This window comes from Chiloscyllium plagiosum, chromosome 3 (assembly GCF_004010195.1).
Source record: "Chiloscyllium plagiosum isolate BGI_BamShark_2017 chromosome 3, ASM401019v2, whole genome shotgun sequence".
Classification (NCBI taxonomy): domain Eukaryota; kingdom Metazoa; phylum Chordata; class Chondrichthyes; order Orectolobiformes; family Hemiscylliidae; genus Chiloscyllium; species Chiloscyllium plagiosum.
Window position 1 is genome coordinate 16,169,405 of NC_057712.1, and position 17,365 is coordinate 16,186,769.

At 41.3% G+C, this 17,365-nt stretch overlaps 1 protein-coding gene across 8 annotated transcripts in view; it reads right to left on the reverse strand.

Annotated features, from left to right (window-relative positions):
- Positions 1–17,365, reverse strand: part of greb1 (growth regulating estrogen receptor binding 1) — a 331,296-nt gene that overhangs the window by 97,473 nt on the left and 216,458 nt on the right. For all 8 annotated transcript variants that reach the window (XM_043677647.1, XM_043677663.1, XM_043677619.1 and 5 more), the window contains 3 exons: positions 12,187–12,309; positions 11,038–11,235; positions 4,709–4,889 (listed from right to left, as the gene is read on the reverse strand). In XM_043677647.1, the coding sequence (XP_043533582.1) occupies positions 4,709–4,889; positions 11,038–11,235; positions 12,187–12,309 (502 nt within the window). The remainder of the gene's footprint in view (positions 1–4,708; positions 4,890–11,037; positions 11,236–12,186; positions 12,310–17,365) is intronic.

The following is a 17,365-nucleotide window of genomic DNA, read 5'->3' on the forward strand; positions in this document are numbered from 1 at the left end:
CACTCTGTGTACCTCTGATGCCACTTAATGAACTATGTACTACACTCCCAAAGTCTCTGTTTGACAACACTCCCTAGTGCCCTACCATTAACTGTGTAAGTCCTGCCCTGGTTTGTCTTACCAAAATGCAACGTCACACATTCATCTGAATTAAACTCCATCTGCCACTCCTCAGCCCATTGCTCCAATGGATCAAGATCCCGTTGTACTTAGATAACCTTCTTCACTGTGCACTAGGCCATCAATTTTAATGACGTACGAACCATACCTCCAGTATTCATATCCAAATCATTTATACAAATGAAAAACAACTGTGGACCCAACACATCAGTGGTCACAGACCTCCAGTCTGAACAAAAACCCTCTATCATCACCCTCTGTCTTCTACCGTCAATCCAACTTAAAATCGTAGACAGTACACTCTGCTGCAACTGAGTGTCAGTGGTGGAGAGAATTAATACCAATCAAGTTGGCTGCTTCGTCCTGGATGTGTGTCATGCTTCTTGACTTTTTCTTAAGCTGTACTCATTGAGGCATGTGAGAGTATTCCATCACATTCCTGACTTCTGCTCTGTCGGTGATGGACAGGCTTTGGGGAGTTACTTGTTGCAGTATTCCTTGCCTCTGATCTGCTACTGTTGCCATTGTATTTTTATGACCAGCCCAGTTCAGTTTCTGGTCAATGTGATAGTGTAAGATTGAGGACTACTGGTCTGATCATTCACATGTCAAGGAGCAGTCCACAAGAAGGAGGAAGAAACAGCAAGATTCAGAATGGTGGAGGAAAGGGATTAATTCAGTTTGCAGGTACATAATTGGTTTCTGATTTTCGCAGAATTCCTTCTCTAAATTGGGGCAGTTGCTTAAACAAGATCCAGGAGATATAAGCACTGTATTAGCTTTATAAGTTAACTAGATATTTGTTAGTATTTGATTTGATTTGATTTATTGTCACATGTACGTAAGTACAGTGAAAAGCTTTGTTTGCGAGCAGTACAACCAGGTAAGCAAGGACATACAGGCAGCTCTGTTCGCAAAACAAAACATCAAAATAGGAGTATGAAATGATTCGGTTCAGAAGGTCAAGATGTAGAATCACTAAACAAAAAAACCAGAAGAACTGTGGATGTTGAAAATCAGAAACAAAAACAGAAATTGCTGAACAAACTCAGTATTTGGCAGTATCTGTGAAGGGAAATTAATGTTTCAGATCCAGTGACCCTTCTTCAGAACCAGTAGAATCAGTTTGGGTTGAGATATGGAAAGACAAGGGAAAGAAGTCATGGTGGGAATAGTTTATAGATCTTCCTACACTGTAGTACAGACATTACGATCGCAGCAGATGGTTTTACCAGACAAGCCAGTTCCCAGTCAGGAACTTGACTTGTCAAATAACATTTTTACTTGTCTTAATGAAGACTTCTTTTGTTGAAACATCAACATGCATTGCTGAAGATTTTGCTTTAACAACAAAACAGTGGTTTATTGAGAAAGGAATGGAGATAAAATAGAATCTTCTGAACTATCTACCTCAGAATCACCACAGTGTGGTACAGAACAAGGAGGCAATTTGGCCCATCATGTCAGCCCTGGCTGTTCAAATCAGCATTATTACCTGCTGTCAAACTCTTGCTTTACCCCTATATCTTTGCATATTATTTCTACCAATAAATCATCCAATTGAACCTGCCAAATAATGAATTATAAGCAAGTTCAAAAATTTCAATATGTAGTCAAACTATTATTCCCAAAACACACCTACATAAGTTGTAAAGAAACAGAGCAGCTTTTGCATAATACCCAAAACACCCCAATATAGTTTTAAAATGTCACAACCACAGCTCCTGTACATAACACCTCAGTCGGCTAAGTCATTTGTGGCTTCTAACTGAAACTGCAAATAACTTCTTCCTCGAGTTATCATATATTTGAGCTTTAATGTACTCAGTTAAAATAACCACTTTCCGGCTTTTATCCCAATACTTCTAGTCTGGGGCTGACACTAAATTTTCACTCCAAGGAATCTCATTTATTAAATTTCTCATTCCTTTCTTAGATGTGCTGCTCTATACAGCCATCCTGTACCAAGATCTTCGCAGGACTAACGCCACTACTCAAAGTCAAAAACGAAACTAAAAATTTCTCTCCTCAACTATGGGCGTTTCCCTGAAGCTGAAAAATAAACAGATTCCAGAACTCTCTAACAAATCTCTGAGGCCCTATTATTTGCCAGGCTGGATCACCAACACGCTAAAATAAACAAAAGTCTATCAGTGCACAAGAACAACATTCAGTCTACAGCCAGATTTCAAAGATTATTTTTTAAGATGAAATTGACATTGTTGTAGAAATGTGTATAATTTAATTATTACCTTCAGACACACAGAGAAACCCATCAGTTACGAGTTCAAAGCCAGATATCCAAACAATTAATATTAAAATTAACCATATAAATCCCACAAATCACATAGCACAAATTATAATGATATATTCTGTGAAGTATATACAATGGGGGCTTATAAGAAAGGTGCTCCTCTCCATTGATTGGAGTATCCAGGAAACAGGCTGTTTTAAAACCGGCAATATGAAATGAGGGGGATTGATTAATGATCCCATAATAAAGTATCCTTCAGAAAAAGTGACCACAACATAAGAAATTTCACATTCAGTTTGACGATGCGAAATCTGGGTCTAAACGTAGTATCTTAAACTTAATTACAGACTTTTAAAAAGATAAAGAAAGGTGGGATAGACTGGGACTTTTTTTACTGGAGCATAGGAGGTTGAGAGGTGACCTTATTGAAGTTTATAAAATCATGAGGGGGATAGGTAGGGTTACTGGTAGGTAAAAACAATGACTGCAGATGCTGGTAGGTGTCTTGTCCCGAGAATGGGGATTTCAAGACGAGGGGTCGGTGAGAGGAGAGAGATTTAAAAAAGACATGAGGAGAAAATGTTTTACACGGAGGAGAGTTCACGTTTGGAATGAGCTTCCTGAGAAAGTGGTGGATGTGGGCACAATTACAACATTTGAAAGACATTTGGATAAGTACGTGAATAGGAAATTGCAGGAATATGGACCAGGAGTAGGCAGGTGGGTCTAGTTTAGTTTGGGATTATATTCAGCATGAACTGGTTGGACCGAAGGGTCTATTTCTGTGCTGTATAAGGCTATGACTCTATGACTCTAAATTGGGAAAATAGATTAAGAGACAAGATGGTAGGTAAGAAATTATAGATGTTTAAAGAGATAATTCATCAATCACAGATATATTCTATTGAGAGCCTCTATTAAAAGCTCTTGTAAGTATATAAACAGCAAGACTGTAGCTAAGGGAAGTATTGATCCCTTCGACGATGAGATTGGGAAACAACTAATTAGAAATAAGGAACTGATGGAAACTTTGAACAACTACTTTATATCCAACGACATGATACAAAACAAGAAAAACATCCTCCAATATAGTAGAAAAGCAGGAAAGTGGTGCTAAGGCCACAATCAGATTATTGGATGGTAGAGCAGGTTCCAGAGGCCAGACAGCCTACTCCTGCTCTTGTTTCTTGTTATCTTATGCTGTGCATCAAAGAAAAGACATCCTGTCTGGTAAAGTGGTGAGAAAACAATTTGAAACATCCGGGATCAGAATAAGGTCTGGTCTCCAGCAGCCCTTCAGAGTCACAAGGTACTCCCAGTTGGCAAAGCAGGATGCCAATCTGTCACACCCCTTCAAGGCCTTGCCAAGTGTACAGCACCCCAACAAAGGCGGATCCTGTTTTGCAGCCTTTGAACTGGGTTTAAATATAACATCGATAGCTTGAATGGCAAAAGGTCCTGGCGGTAGAGTATAATCACCAGGAGGGGACTCCCGAAAATTGACATACTCAAAACATGGGAAAAATCAGCCATTCATGACGGTGCAGAGCAATGCAATGCTGCCTTGGGAGGAGATATGAAATTGAGGCTTCACATTTCTTCCCAAGCAGATGTAAAAGATCTCATGGGTACGATTCAAACACAAAGAAGAGTGACTATTAGACCACTTTTTCATTCTCGGTGTATTAACTGGATTTAAGTACCACCACCTGTCATGGTGGGATTTCAAGATCATTTAGCTGGGCCTATAGGTTAATAGTCCAGCAACATGATCTCTCCACCACCACCACCAAAATAAACAATATTCTTAGCTAAAACAATGCACTGCAGATCTGAAACACAAAAATGAGAAAGCGCTGGAGAAACTCAGCAGGTCTGACAGCATCTGTGGAGAGAAAGCAGAGTTAATGTTTCAGGTCCAGTGACCATTCTTAAGGACAGATGCTGCCAGATCCACTGAGATTCTCCCGTAATTTCTTTTCTTGTAAACAATATTAAGGTCCTGTTTGTCCCTAAATTCTCAGAAGGTCAAGAGGGGGTCAGTTCACATCCATGTTGTAAGAGGCAGCAGAGCTCACAAAGCCCACCCTGTGATGTCACTAATATAATAGATATCACATTCAGTTAATAACAGCAGAAAAAGTGTCACACGACTCTACTTTGAACAATGGCATGTATATTTTTAAAGTAAAGTTTAATTTAAAAAGTAAATAAAATAATCACAATAAAACCACAATTCAAGTTCTAGATATGGTGAAGAAAAGATGCAACTTCGGATTTATCAGACATCTGGTCCACAAAGCTTTAAAGAATAAAACACATTTCAGAGTTTACCTGGTCAAATCCCAGTGTGCATGGTCATGGATCAGTATGAAGAGTGTGTAAGGACTTTTTAATGCTCTTTGCTGGAAGCCTTCAAACTTCCCCTGAGCTTCTGCAGTAAGCTTCATGACATACTGCTCTGCGCATTGATTTGCTGTACACTCTGTTTCCAACCCAAGTTCGACCAAAATCCCTGCAAAAAATACAGGCAAGAGTTGGAGTTTAGACTTTGCTGGATCCCAACAGTGTATCAATTACAAAATTTGCTTTGGGTTCTTAAAAATATTATAGCCATGCTTAATTGTCAAAGATTAACTTCTGATAATATGCTATTGAATTTTCAGTGCAGCTTATTTTAAATGAAAGGTTTCAAGTCAGATGTAATTCCTCAATTGGTTGAAAGATTTAGATGATGGTAAAAACATTGAGATTTGCATTGAAATCCTAAATATCAATTAGTAATAACCACAATCCAAAGATGTGCAGGTTAGGTCAATTGGCCATGCTAAATTGCCCACAGTGTCTGGAGATGTATAAATTAGGTGGATTAGCCATGGGATGTACAGGGTTACAGGGATCAGGGAGAGGGGGGTGGGTCTGGGTGGGTTCCTCTTTGGTGGATCAGTATGGAGACAGTGGGCCAAGTGATCTATTTCCACAGTGCTGTGATTCTATGATAATTAAGTCAGGAAAATCGTTATGAAATGCAATTGTCCTTTTCCTTACAGCGATATATCAGATATCTCTATTCCTGATGAAGGGCTTTTGCCCGAAACATCGATTCTCCTGTTCCTTTGATGCTGCCTGACCTGGTGCACTTTTCCAGCAACACATTTTTAAGCTCTGATCTCCAACATCTGCAGTCCTCACTTTCTCCTGAAAGTTACCGATCCAAGCCAAGAAAGTGAGGTGCAACTTTAAATAAGATACTGAGCCACCATCCCACCATCAGATTTCTGACAAGGCCACTGGCTGTGCTCACCTCATCCCAGGCTCCAGTTCGTCCAACATGATCCAACCCTAATCTCACACATCAGCTCCTGGATGCCCAACACAAGGGCTGCCCACATTAAAAGCATAACCTTGCCTTCACAAAATTGAAAAGCCCTTCACTTCCAATCCCCAGTAAGGATATAATGGTTGTTGAGGCCACCAGTCATCTTAAGCATTTCTGACTGTAGGCTATCAAGTCAATCGGGGCCACTGAATCTGTAATACCAATGTTGGATGGTGGAAGTAAACCTGCACAGAATTTGTCTTTAAGACCAAACAGCTTTCTGCAGACTGTGTCAGTAAACATTCTGCTCCATTGTCTTATTGTCTATAAGATTCATTGATGTTTCCAAACACAGACTGGGACTGCCTTAGTGTTCATGACTTGGATGGAGAGGGATTTGTTAAGTGTATACAAGAAAGTTTTCTGATTGAGTATGTGGATGAACCTATGGAGAAGGTGCAAACATTGACCTACTCTTGGGAAATAAGGCAGGGCAGGTGACTGAGGAGTCATTGGGGGAGCACTTTGGGGCTAGTGGCCATAATTCTATTAGTTTTAAAATAGTGATGGAAAAGTTAAAGTTCTAAATTGGAGGAAGGCCAATTTAGGGAAGAACTTTCAAAGGTTGATGAGAGGTGGGTGTTCAAAGATAAAGGTACGGCTGGAAAATGGGAAGCCTTCAAAAATGAGATAATGAGAGTCCAAGACTATATGTTCCTGTTAGGGTGAAAGGCAAGCCTGGTAGGTGTAGGGAATGCTGGATGACTAGAGAAATTGAGGTTCTGGTCAAGAATAAGAAGGAAGCATATGGCAGCAATAGACAGCAGAAATTAAATGATTCCCTAGAAGAGTATAAAAGCAGTAGTGGTACAGAGGAACCTCGATTATCTGAATTTTGGATTACGTGAAGAAGATCTCAAGGTTCCGATAGAAACAGTACATCAAAGAGGCGTTACCAATGCTGACCACGTTTTTGTTAACAATGATTAAAAATGAACCTGGCTTAATGAAATGCTGCCGAGAACAGTCCTGGGAGCACAGGCACAGTCTCCAAATGACTGACTGCCCGCCCTCTCTCTCTCTCTCTCCCCACACTTTCCCTAGAGATCTACACAGGGGTACACCCTAAACCCCCATTCCCCATATAATCTCTCCAACATTGTCCTGTACAGGGCAGAGTGGGAATTTGTCAAAAAGGTGTGTGTGTGTATATACATGCGTGTGTGTGTGCGCGCGCGCGTGTGTGTGTTTACATGTGCGCATGCGTGTGTATATACACGCGCGTGTGTGCATGTGCGCGCGTTTGTGTATATACATGCATGCGTGTGTGCGTGTGTGCATGCATGTGTGTGCATGCATGCACACGTGTGTACACATACATGCATGCGTGTGCGTGCATGTATATACATGCATGCGTGTGCGCGCGTGTGTGTGTATATACATGCATGCGTGTGTGAGTGTGTGTGCGCGTGAATGCGTGTGTGCTATTTTGAAATTAACCCCCCAAAGGCAACAGTAGTCTTCTTGTCGGCGTCCAGTCTGGCTGCTGCCTCCATTCCGGGAGCAGGGGCAAGGTGGGGATGCGTGTTGGGGGGGGGGAGGGGGGGGTTGCACGGTGTGCTGCTGCCTAGACTCCTGAACAGGGGACGGACAAGGCAAGTGCTCACTCTGTCAATCCCATTGAAGTGAAGCAGCTGTGGGGACATGCTTCAGCAATGCTGCAGGTCCCTTACACACAAGCGTGTCTCTGCTCAGACACAAATCCTGAGACAGAGAGGGGGAGCAAGGCAGGCAGAGTGAGGGGAAAGGCAACTTCAGGAAACTCTGAGTCCCAGAGGAGAAGCATTGAATCAGTTATCCAAATAATCAATTATCTGAACGAAATACTTCCCGCCCAGCTCGTTCGGATAATCGAGGCTCCTCTGTGTATCTAAGAGGGAAACCAGGTGCATAAAAAGAGGACATGAAATAGCTTTTGCAAGTAGGGTTAAGGAGAAACCAAAGCAATTCTACAAATACGTTAAGGACAAAAGAGTAACTAGGGAGAGATTAGGGCCCTTAAAGATCAGCAAGGCAGCCTACTTGTGGAACAACAGAAGATGGGGAGATATTAAATGAGTATTTTGCATCAGGGTTTGCTGTGGAGAAGTATAGGGAAGATAGAGAACATGGGGAAATAAATAGTGACATCTTGAAAAATGTCCACATTACAGAGGAGGAGATGCTGGATGCCTTAAAATGCATAAAAGTAGATAAATCTCTGGGACCTGATTAGGTGTACCTTAGTACTCTCTTGGAAGTGAGGGAAAAGATTGCTGGGCCCCTTGTTGATTTACTTGTATCATTGATAGTTACAGGTGAGGTGCCAGAAGACTGGAGGTTAGCTAACGTGGTACCACTATTTAAGAAAGCGATAAGGAAAAGCCAGGGAACTATAGACTGGTGAGCCTGACATCAGTGGTGAGCAAGTTGTTGGAGGGATTCCTGAGAGACAGGATTTATATGTATTTGGAAAGTCGAGGACTGATTAGGGATAGACAACATGATTTCTTGTGTGGGAGATTGTGTCTCATGAACTTGATTGAGTTTTTTGAACAAGTAACAAACAGGATTGATGAGGGCAGAGTGGTGGACGTGATCTATATGGACTTCAGTAAAGCGTTCAACAAGGTTCCCCATGGGAGATTAGTTAGCAAGCTAAATCACACAGAATAGAGGAAGAACTAGTCATTTAGATATAGAACTGGCTGGAAGGTAAAAGACAGAGGGTAGTGGTGGTGGATTGCTTTTCAGACTGGAGGCCTGTGACCAGCGGTTTGCCACAAGGATCGGTGCTGGGTCCACTACGTTTTATCATTTATATAAATAATTTAGATGTGAACATGAGAGGCATGGTTAGTAAGTTTTCAGATGACATGAAAATTGGAAGTGAACAGCAAAGAAGGTTACCTCAAAATACAAAAGGACCTTGATCAGATGGGCCAATGAGCTGAGATGTGGCAGATGGAGTTTGATTTTGATAAATGGGAGGTGCTGCATTTTGGAAAGGCAAATCAGGGCAGTCTTATATACTTAATGGTAAGGTCTTGGGGAGTGTTGCTGAAGAAAGAGACCTCAGAGTGCAGATTCATTATTCCTTGAAAGTGGAGTTGCAGGTAGATAGGATAGTGAAAAAGGCTTTTGATATGGTTGCCTTTATTGGTCAGTGAATTGAGGTCATGTTGTGGCTGTATAGGACATTGGTTAGGCTCCTTTTAGAATACTGCAATGCAATTCTGGTCTCCTTGCTATAGGAAGCATGTTGTGAAACTTGAGAAAGTTCAAAAAGAATTTACAAGAATGTTGCCAGGGTTGAGGAGTTTGAGGTATAGGGAGAGGCTAAACAGACTGTGACTAATTTTCCCTGGAGGGCCAAAGGCTGCAGGGTGCCTTTATAGAGGTTTACAAAATCATGAAAGGCATGCATAGGATAAATAGACTTTTCCCTGGGATGGAGGAGTCCCAAACTAAAGGGCACAGGTTAAAGGTGAGAGAGGAAAAATATAAAAGGAACCCAAAGGGCAAATTTTTCACGCACAGGTTGGTGCATGCATGGAATGAGCTGCCAGCGGAAGTGGTGGAGGCTAGTACAATTGCTACGTTTAAAAGACATTTGGATGGGTATATGAATAGAAGGGTTTATAGGGATATGGTCAAATGCTGGCAAATGGCACTAGATTAATTTAGGATATCTGGTCAGCATGGATGAGTCGAACCAAAAGGTCTGTTTCCAAGTCTCTATGTCTCTATGATTCTCTGTACATCAGTAATATTCAATTTTGTAATTATTGAGGAACTTTCGCTTTCAAAAGAATAATTTTGAAAAACTCAAAGCTTATGAAAGGAACTTGTCTTGTTTTAAAACATGAGCCACTTTAAACATTGTCTAGACCAGTGCTTTAAATACACATAATTAGAAGCAAAAATATATGGTTGCTTGATTAGACCTGCCAAAATAAAATGTTCAACTATTAAGCCCCTTGTTCATGATTTTCATAATTACTTAAGTGTTTGACTCAACAGCTAAGTAAGATTATTTTTTAGCACACAATTTCCTTCACAGCTCTGTTCCATTTACAAAATGAACTATTTCCAGCAATGAAGTATGACTTGAAACTGTAAACCATAAGATCGTAAGACAAAGGAGCAGAAGTCAGTCACTCAGCCCAGGGCATCTACTCTACCATTCAACAAGATCATGGGTGATCTGGTAATCCTCAAATCCACTTTCTGGCCTTTTCCCCACAACTCTTGGTTCCCTTACTCATTAAAAGCCTACCTATCTCAGCCTTGAATATACCTAGCCACCCAGCCTCAATAGACCTCTGCAAATTTTACAAATTCACTTCCCTCTCAGAGAAGAAATTCCTCATTGCTGTTTTAAATGGCTCTCCTTGTACTCTGATCATGCTCTCTGGTCCTAGATTCTTCCACAAGCTGAAACATCCTTTCCATATCTACCCTGTCATTTCCCCTAAGAATCTTGTATGTTTCAATAAGGTTGCGTCCCATTGTTATGAATTCCAATGAGTACATGTCCATCCTAATCAAACTCTCCTCATACAAAAATTAATCTGTATCTGGGATCAGCTGAGGGAGCCTTCTCTGGACTGCCTCCAATACCAATATATCTTGAGTTAAATAAGAGACCCCAAACAGTATTCCAGCTGTGGTATGGCTAGTGTCTTCTATAGTTCTAACAAAACCTCCCTTCTTTTTTACTCCATTCCTGTTGAAATAAAACTCAACATTCCATTTGCCTTGGCAGAAGTGCATACTCCAGATGCTGGGGATTAGAGTTAAGATTAGAGTGGTGCTGGAAAAGCACAGCAGGTCAGGCAGTGTCCAAGGAGTAGGGAAATCGATGTTTCGGGCAAAAGCCCTTCATCAGGAATGCCAGAAACGTCGATTTTCCTGCTCCTCGGATGCTGCCTGACCTGCTGTGCTTTTCCAGCACCACACTAATCTTGATTCCATTTGCTTTCCCTAATACCAAATGAACTTGTATGCTAGTTTTCTTTTGGGATTTCTGAAAATCATCATCATGAGGACACACAAATTTCTCTTCCTTGTTGTAGTCCTTTGGGATGAAAGAGCTGCTCTCTCATTGAAGAGAAATGACTGACTGGTGGTCGTTTAACCTGAGGGTCACTACACCTCTGGTGTGGAGAGAGGTTGGGAAGAATAGTCCTTCACTGTAACCCCAGCAGGGGCAGTGATTGAACCCAGGCTGTTGGCATTGTTCTGCATGAGAAACCAGCCACCCAGCCAACTGAGCTAAACCACTGATAGCATAAATACCAACCTGACTGCTTGACGCGCAACATAGTCTGCTGGTAGGCAACTTCCGATGGAGGCACCAAAATAAGGAAGTCCACTTTCTCAAAGGAGCCCAAATCCAGATTTTGCGTGCTGGAATCAGCAATTGCGCAGACATGAGACAGTAACTTTCGAGCTACTGCAAGCTGAACTGGATGAATCTGGCATGTTCCTTTGTTAGAAACTGTGGAACCCAAATAGACATTAAAAGGACAAAATCCAGCAAATGCATAACTTCTTAAAATGTCAGATTATTGAATTTGTTTGCCTATGTATTCAAACTGAATAAATTGACAATTGTACAGATTTGATAGTATTCTTCCAGTCATCCAAACTAAAAGCATACAGCCTATCACCAGAGAAAAAACTGCAACTCATTCATCACCTTCATTTAAAATGAACTATAATACTGAACAAATATTCACAGATGATTTTGTTCCATCATTCATCACATAATGAATCCTTGTCTCTCATTTGTCCACCAACTTTTCTCCATGGGCAGAATTGTCCTGAATTATTAGGTCTCAAAGTAGATTTTGCAGCAGGAGGTCCAACCTGCCAATGAGAGGGAGGGAGTTCCAGTAGTCCGCTGTGCTACAGACTCTCATGATGGAGGGATTGGTGAGGGGAAAGCACAATGCTGATTGAGGCACCAAGTTCTGAGATTGGGAATGGTGATGGCAAGGGAGGGGAATGGTGGGATGACAAGCAAGTGAGTCAAACCCAAAGGCGGGAAGACCTGTGGTCAAATCCCTCAGTCATGAAAATAAGACAGCCCCATTTGATGGCAGGGAAGGATGTTCAAACTTGGACCTTGCCACCCAGAACCAGAACTTAATGAGGGCTAGAGTGGGAAGGTGATAGTGTTCCAATATGAAGATGATGAGGGGTGGGGTAGAAGGAGTCACTCATGGTGGGGACAGGGAACGTTAACACTGTGTCTTCCACCTTCCCATCTATGTGATAGCCATAAAGTCCATTTCCACAAGATTGCGCCAATTAACATTCTTCCACTGATCGCAGGAGTGACCTTTGACTTCCAACAAGTGGTTTGAATGTTCCTGGATCGCACTTAATGTTACCAAATGTTTCTAATGACATATAAATTGTGAAGGAAGTGAGTTTGGATGTTTACCTGAACAAATGGCTGGTCTCTGGGCTGTGCTGTCATCGAATTTCTTGAAGGACATAGTGAGAGAAGAGCCTTGGCCATTCTTTGCCAGACTATACTTTTCTAAGAGTGTGTCGATATCTCCTTCTAATCAAAATAGGTACAGAATGCAGAAAAGTTAATAATTATAACATAATAATTCATTGCATGTCAGGGATTGATTAATCCTGTGACTTAGTTTATCGAAAACAGTAAAACACATTCTAAATTCAACACTGTACACATACGGCACATGCAGTCTTTCAAGGAAAAGTATACATGCAACATATTCCACCTCTCTGAAAGAAGCCACAACACAATATCAAATGCGCCAATGCATCTCCATTATGTCTAAGTTTTCTGAAACATCCAGATCCTTAGAGGTGTCACTGATTTCCATGGGCATCAATGTTCACGTTTTCCACCATGGATTGGAGTTGCTGTTCCTGAATTTGCTTATCCTGATGCATTGCGGCCAAGACCGAGTTCTGAGTGGTCCAAATCTTCCTGACATTTATTGCTGTGTTCCCTAAAAGCTCCCAGCATTTTTTAAAGCTTTGTCTTTTCCTGCTGGATTCTTCCTATTCTCTCAAAGTTTGAGACTTCTGTTGACCCTGCACATTTCTCTGCTCGTAACCTACGCTAATGACTGTCCATTCTCTTCAGTTCTTTTTTGACTTTTTTGTTTTTGTTGATACCTGCACTGCCACTTATTGCTTCGGAAGTTGTTTGGTTTCCTTTATACTCTGCTCAAGTTATATCACACCAGCATCTGTTTCTGAAAGGAGTGATTTGAAATTCCATGTTGTGTGCACTGTACAGCTTGCCCTCATTTTCTCTAGCATTGCTTCGAAGTCAGGCCTGTGTTTCCATTGCTGTTTCTGGTGGGCTTGATCAGTTTTACATGCAAGTTTACATACATCTCAACTGGTAATGCTTTAATTACATTGATGATACTATTACCTTTCTTTCCCTCTCAGCTCTTCATTCATCATTGTGAACTGAGCACAGATATCTCCTAAAGACATTATCATCTCAAAGATGGGATTCTCAAGCCTGGAACTCTCCTGCTAATTATGCAGCCAATTCCTCTTGAACTTGCATTTTTCTTTCCAAAGCAGAGAGCTGGGACTTTAACTCTATTGATTCAAAAGGAAATGATGTGTTCTGAATTTCTCTCATATAGAGTTTTGCAAGTACTTCTTGAATAGCTTGCTGCGTCTCTGTGCTGCGTCTCTAATAGCTGGACTGATTTCATGGATTGTGACCAGTGTAATGTCACAGACTGCTGATAGACCACTCCAGCATTGTCTATGATGAAGAATATCTGTTGCATTCAAATGGACTCCAGCATTACTGATATTACATAAAAAATTAGTAAACGTTGTAAGTTTAAAATTGTACATTCATAGATTTCATCATGGCTTCCTGTAATTACAGGTTAGTGCCGAGAACTTGTGTTAATCTTGGCCAATAACAAATGGGCATCAATTTTCTCAGTACAAATAGTTTTAATATTTGCAAATACTTTGCATGTTGTGATGAAATAGGTATTTACTCTGAGATTGACAGCGTGAAACGTGGTCACTTTCCTTTATCTAATGTACATGGTCAGAATTTGGTTTGTCCAAATTCTTCACGATATGCCTCTGGAAGGATACTGGATGGTGTCTCTTGAAGTTTGCAGATACTCCTTGTGCATGATCGTTCGGGTCAGTGCACAGCTCTTTGCAACTACATCGTCTTTGCTCTGGTGTGCTGCCTCTGCCACCTTCCTCGAAAACTTGATCAAAAATGAGGATTTCCTTGGATAAATGAAGACGACTACTCCATCCACATATCTTGCTGTGCTTAGGTGCTCTAATATTTGTATCAACTGTTGAGTTTGTACTTAGGACCAGGACATTTCATCAACCTGAGAGGATCACAGTACCTATGACCATCCTTCAATAATTCTTTGACGTGGTAAGTTACGGTTTGTCGAGCAAATATTTCTGGAAAGCTCCCACGGGGTTGATATGATCACCAGTTCAATAATTTTGTCTGCTACCTCCCCATAAAATGATCCCTTTTTTCTGCATCTGTGCATGAAGTGGCCTATGGATTCTGAGGACTTCTGTCTGAATGACATGAATTCTAGTCAAGAATATGGAAGTTTAATCTGATTCTGAATTGGCCTTTTAATGTTGTTCATAACCTTTGAGAATCTTTTAAGCTCTTGGGGCTGTTAGCCTTAGAACAATTATGGAGAAGTTCAGGCTAAAAACCCCACGTGAAAATGTTGAACTAGGAAGTGCCAATTTGAGTAAAGTGAAAAGGATCCTCTCTTGAATAGATTGAAATCAAAGGTTGTCAGGTAAAATTGTAAATCAGCAAAATGAGGCATTCAAAGAGGAGCTAACTTGTGTATATCTGAGATACATTTCCATGATGGGAAAAGGAGGACATCAAAAGCTGGATGTATGTTTGCTCACTGAGCTGGAAGGTTCATGTTCAGAAGTTTCGTCAACATACTAGGTAACATCTTCAGTGAGCCTCCAGATGAAGCATTGCTGATGATTCCTGCTTCCTATTTATATGTTTGGGTTTCTTTGGATTGGTGATGTCATTTCCTATGGTGATGTCATTTCCTGTTTTTTTTTCAGGGGTTGGTAATATGGGTCCAAGTCAATGTATTTGTTGATAGAGTTCCGGTTGGAATGCCATGCTTCTAGGAATTCTTATGCATGTCTCTGTTTGGCTTGTCCTAGGATGGATGTGTTGTCCCAGTTGAAGTGGTATCCTTCCTCATCTGTATGTAAGGATATTAGTGGCGGAGGTTGATGTTAATGTATCCTAATGGCTAGTTTTCTGCCTGTTTGTCTAACGTAGTGTTTGTTACAGTCCTTGCACGGTATTTTGCAAATGACATTAGTTTTGCTTGTTGCTGTATAGGATCTTTTAAGTTCATTAGTTGCTGTTTAACTGTGTTCATGGGTTTGTGGGCTACCATGATGCCTCAGGGGTCTGAGTAGTCTGGCAGTCATTTCCAAGATGTCCTTGATGTAGTGGAGAGTGGCTACGGTTTCTGGATGTGTTTTGTCTGCTTGTTTGGGTATGTTGCCAAGAAATCTGCAGACTTCGTTGGGTACCCATTCTTTTTGAACTCTGCTCTGCATAGTTCCTCTGTGCTGCAGTGTGTGGTGGCTCTTTGGAATAATGTTCTGATGTAACTTTGTTTGTGGATGTTGGGGTGATTGCTTCTGTAGTTCAGTATTTGGTCCGTATGTGTTGTTTTCCTGTAGACGCTGGTTTGAAGTTCCCCATTGGCTGTTCACTTTACTGTGACACCTAGGAATGGCAGTTTGTTGTTGTTTTCCTCCTCTTTAGTGAATTTTATGCCAGTCAGGGTATTATTGATGGTCTTGAAGATTTCCTCTAATTTGTTTTGTTTAGTGATGACAAAGGTGTCATCCACATAGCAGACCCAAAGTTTGGGTTGGATGGTGGGCAGAGCTATTTGTTCAAGTGTCTGCATTACTGTCTCTGCTAAGAACCCTGATATCGGAGATCCCATGGGTGTTCCCTTAGCTTGTCTGTGGGTTTTGTTGTTGAAGGCGAAGTGGGTGGTAAGGTATAGGTCCACTAGCTTGACGATACTGACCTTGTTGATGAAGTTAGTGGTGTTTGGTGTATGAGTCTTTGGGTCTTCTAATAGTGTAGTCAGTGTTTCCTTGGCCAGGTTGATGTTGATTGATGTGAACAATATCAAAGAAGACCATTATTTCGTCCTCTTCTATCTTAGAGTCTTTGATGGTCTGCAGGAATTCTTGGGTGGAGTGGATGGAGTGGCGTGAGCCTTCTACCAAGTGTTTTAGTCTTTGGTATAGCTCCTTGGTCAATCTGTAAGTTGGTGTTCCCGGTAGCGCAATTATGGGTCTGAGGAGGGCTCCATGTCTGTGAATTTTGGGTAATCCGTAGAGGCGTGGTGCATTGGATCTGTTTGGTTTCATTTTCTTTGGAAGTCGGTCTTATTTATTTCTACAGATTTCTGAAGTTTATTTTGAGTAGGGCTGTGATTCAGTTCTCTAGTTGTGGGGTAGGGTCTATCGCCACCTGTTGGAAACTTCAAACCAGCGTCTACAGGAAAACAACACACACAGACCAAATATTGAACTACAGAAGCAATCATCCCAACATCTACAAACGAAGATGCATCAGAACATTATTCCAACAATCCACCACACACTGCAGTCACAGAGGAACTACGCAGAGCAAGAGGAAAATCACCTAAACAGTGTATTAAAAAAGAATGTACCCAATGAACACAGTCCGCCGATTTCTCGGCAACAAACCCCAAAAAGCAGACTAAACACATCCAGAAACCCTAGCCACTCTCCCCTACATCAAAGTCATCTTGGAAATGACTGCCAAACTACTCAGACCCCTTGGCATCATGGTAGCCCACAAACGCACCAACACACTAAAACAGCAGCTAATTAACTTAAAAGACCATATACAGACAACCAGCAAAACTAAGGTCATTTACAAAATACCGTACAAGGACTGTAACAAACGCTACATTGGACAAACAGGCAGAAAACTAGCCACCAGAATACATGAACATCAACTAGCCACAAAATGACATGACCCTCTCTCATTAATATCCTTACATACAGATAAGGAAGGACACCTTATCGACTGGGACAACACATCCATCATAGGACAAGCCAAACAGAGTCATGCATAAGAATTCCTAGAAGCATGGCATTCCAACTGGAACTCTATCAACAAACACAATGACTTGAACCCAAATTACCACCCCCTGAGAAAAAGAACAGGAAATGATATCACCATAGGAAATGGCAGTACCACAGGAAATGACATCACCAACCCAAAGAAACCCAAACATATAAACAGAAAGCAGGAATCATCAGCAATGTTTCGTCCAGAGGCTCACTGATGATGTTACCTAGCATGGTGACGAAACGTCTGAACATGAACCGTCCAGCTCAGCAAGCGAACTTACATCCAGAACCTCAACCTGAGCTACAAATCTTCTCAAAACATTAGTATCCTTACATACAGATAAGGAAGAACACCACTTCGACTGGGACAACACATCCATCATTGGACAAGCCAAACAGACTCATGCATAAGAATTCCTAGAAGCATGGCATTCCAA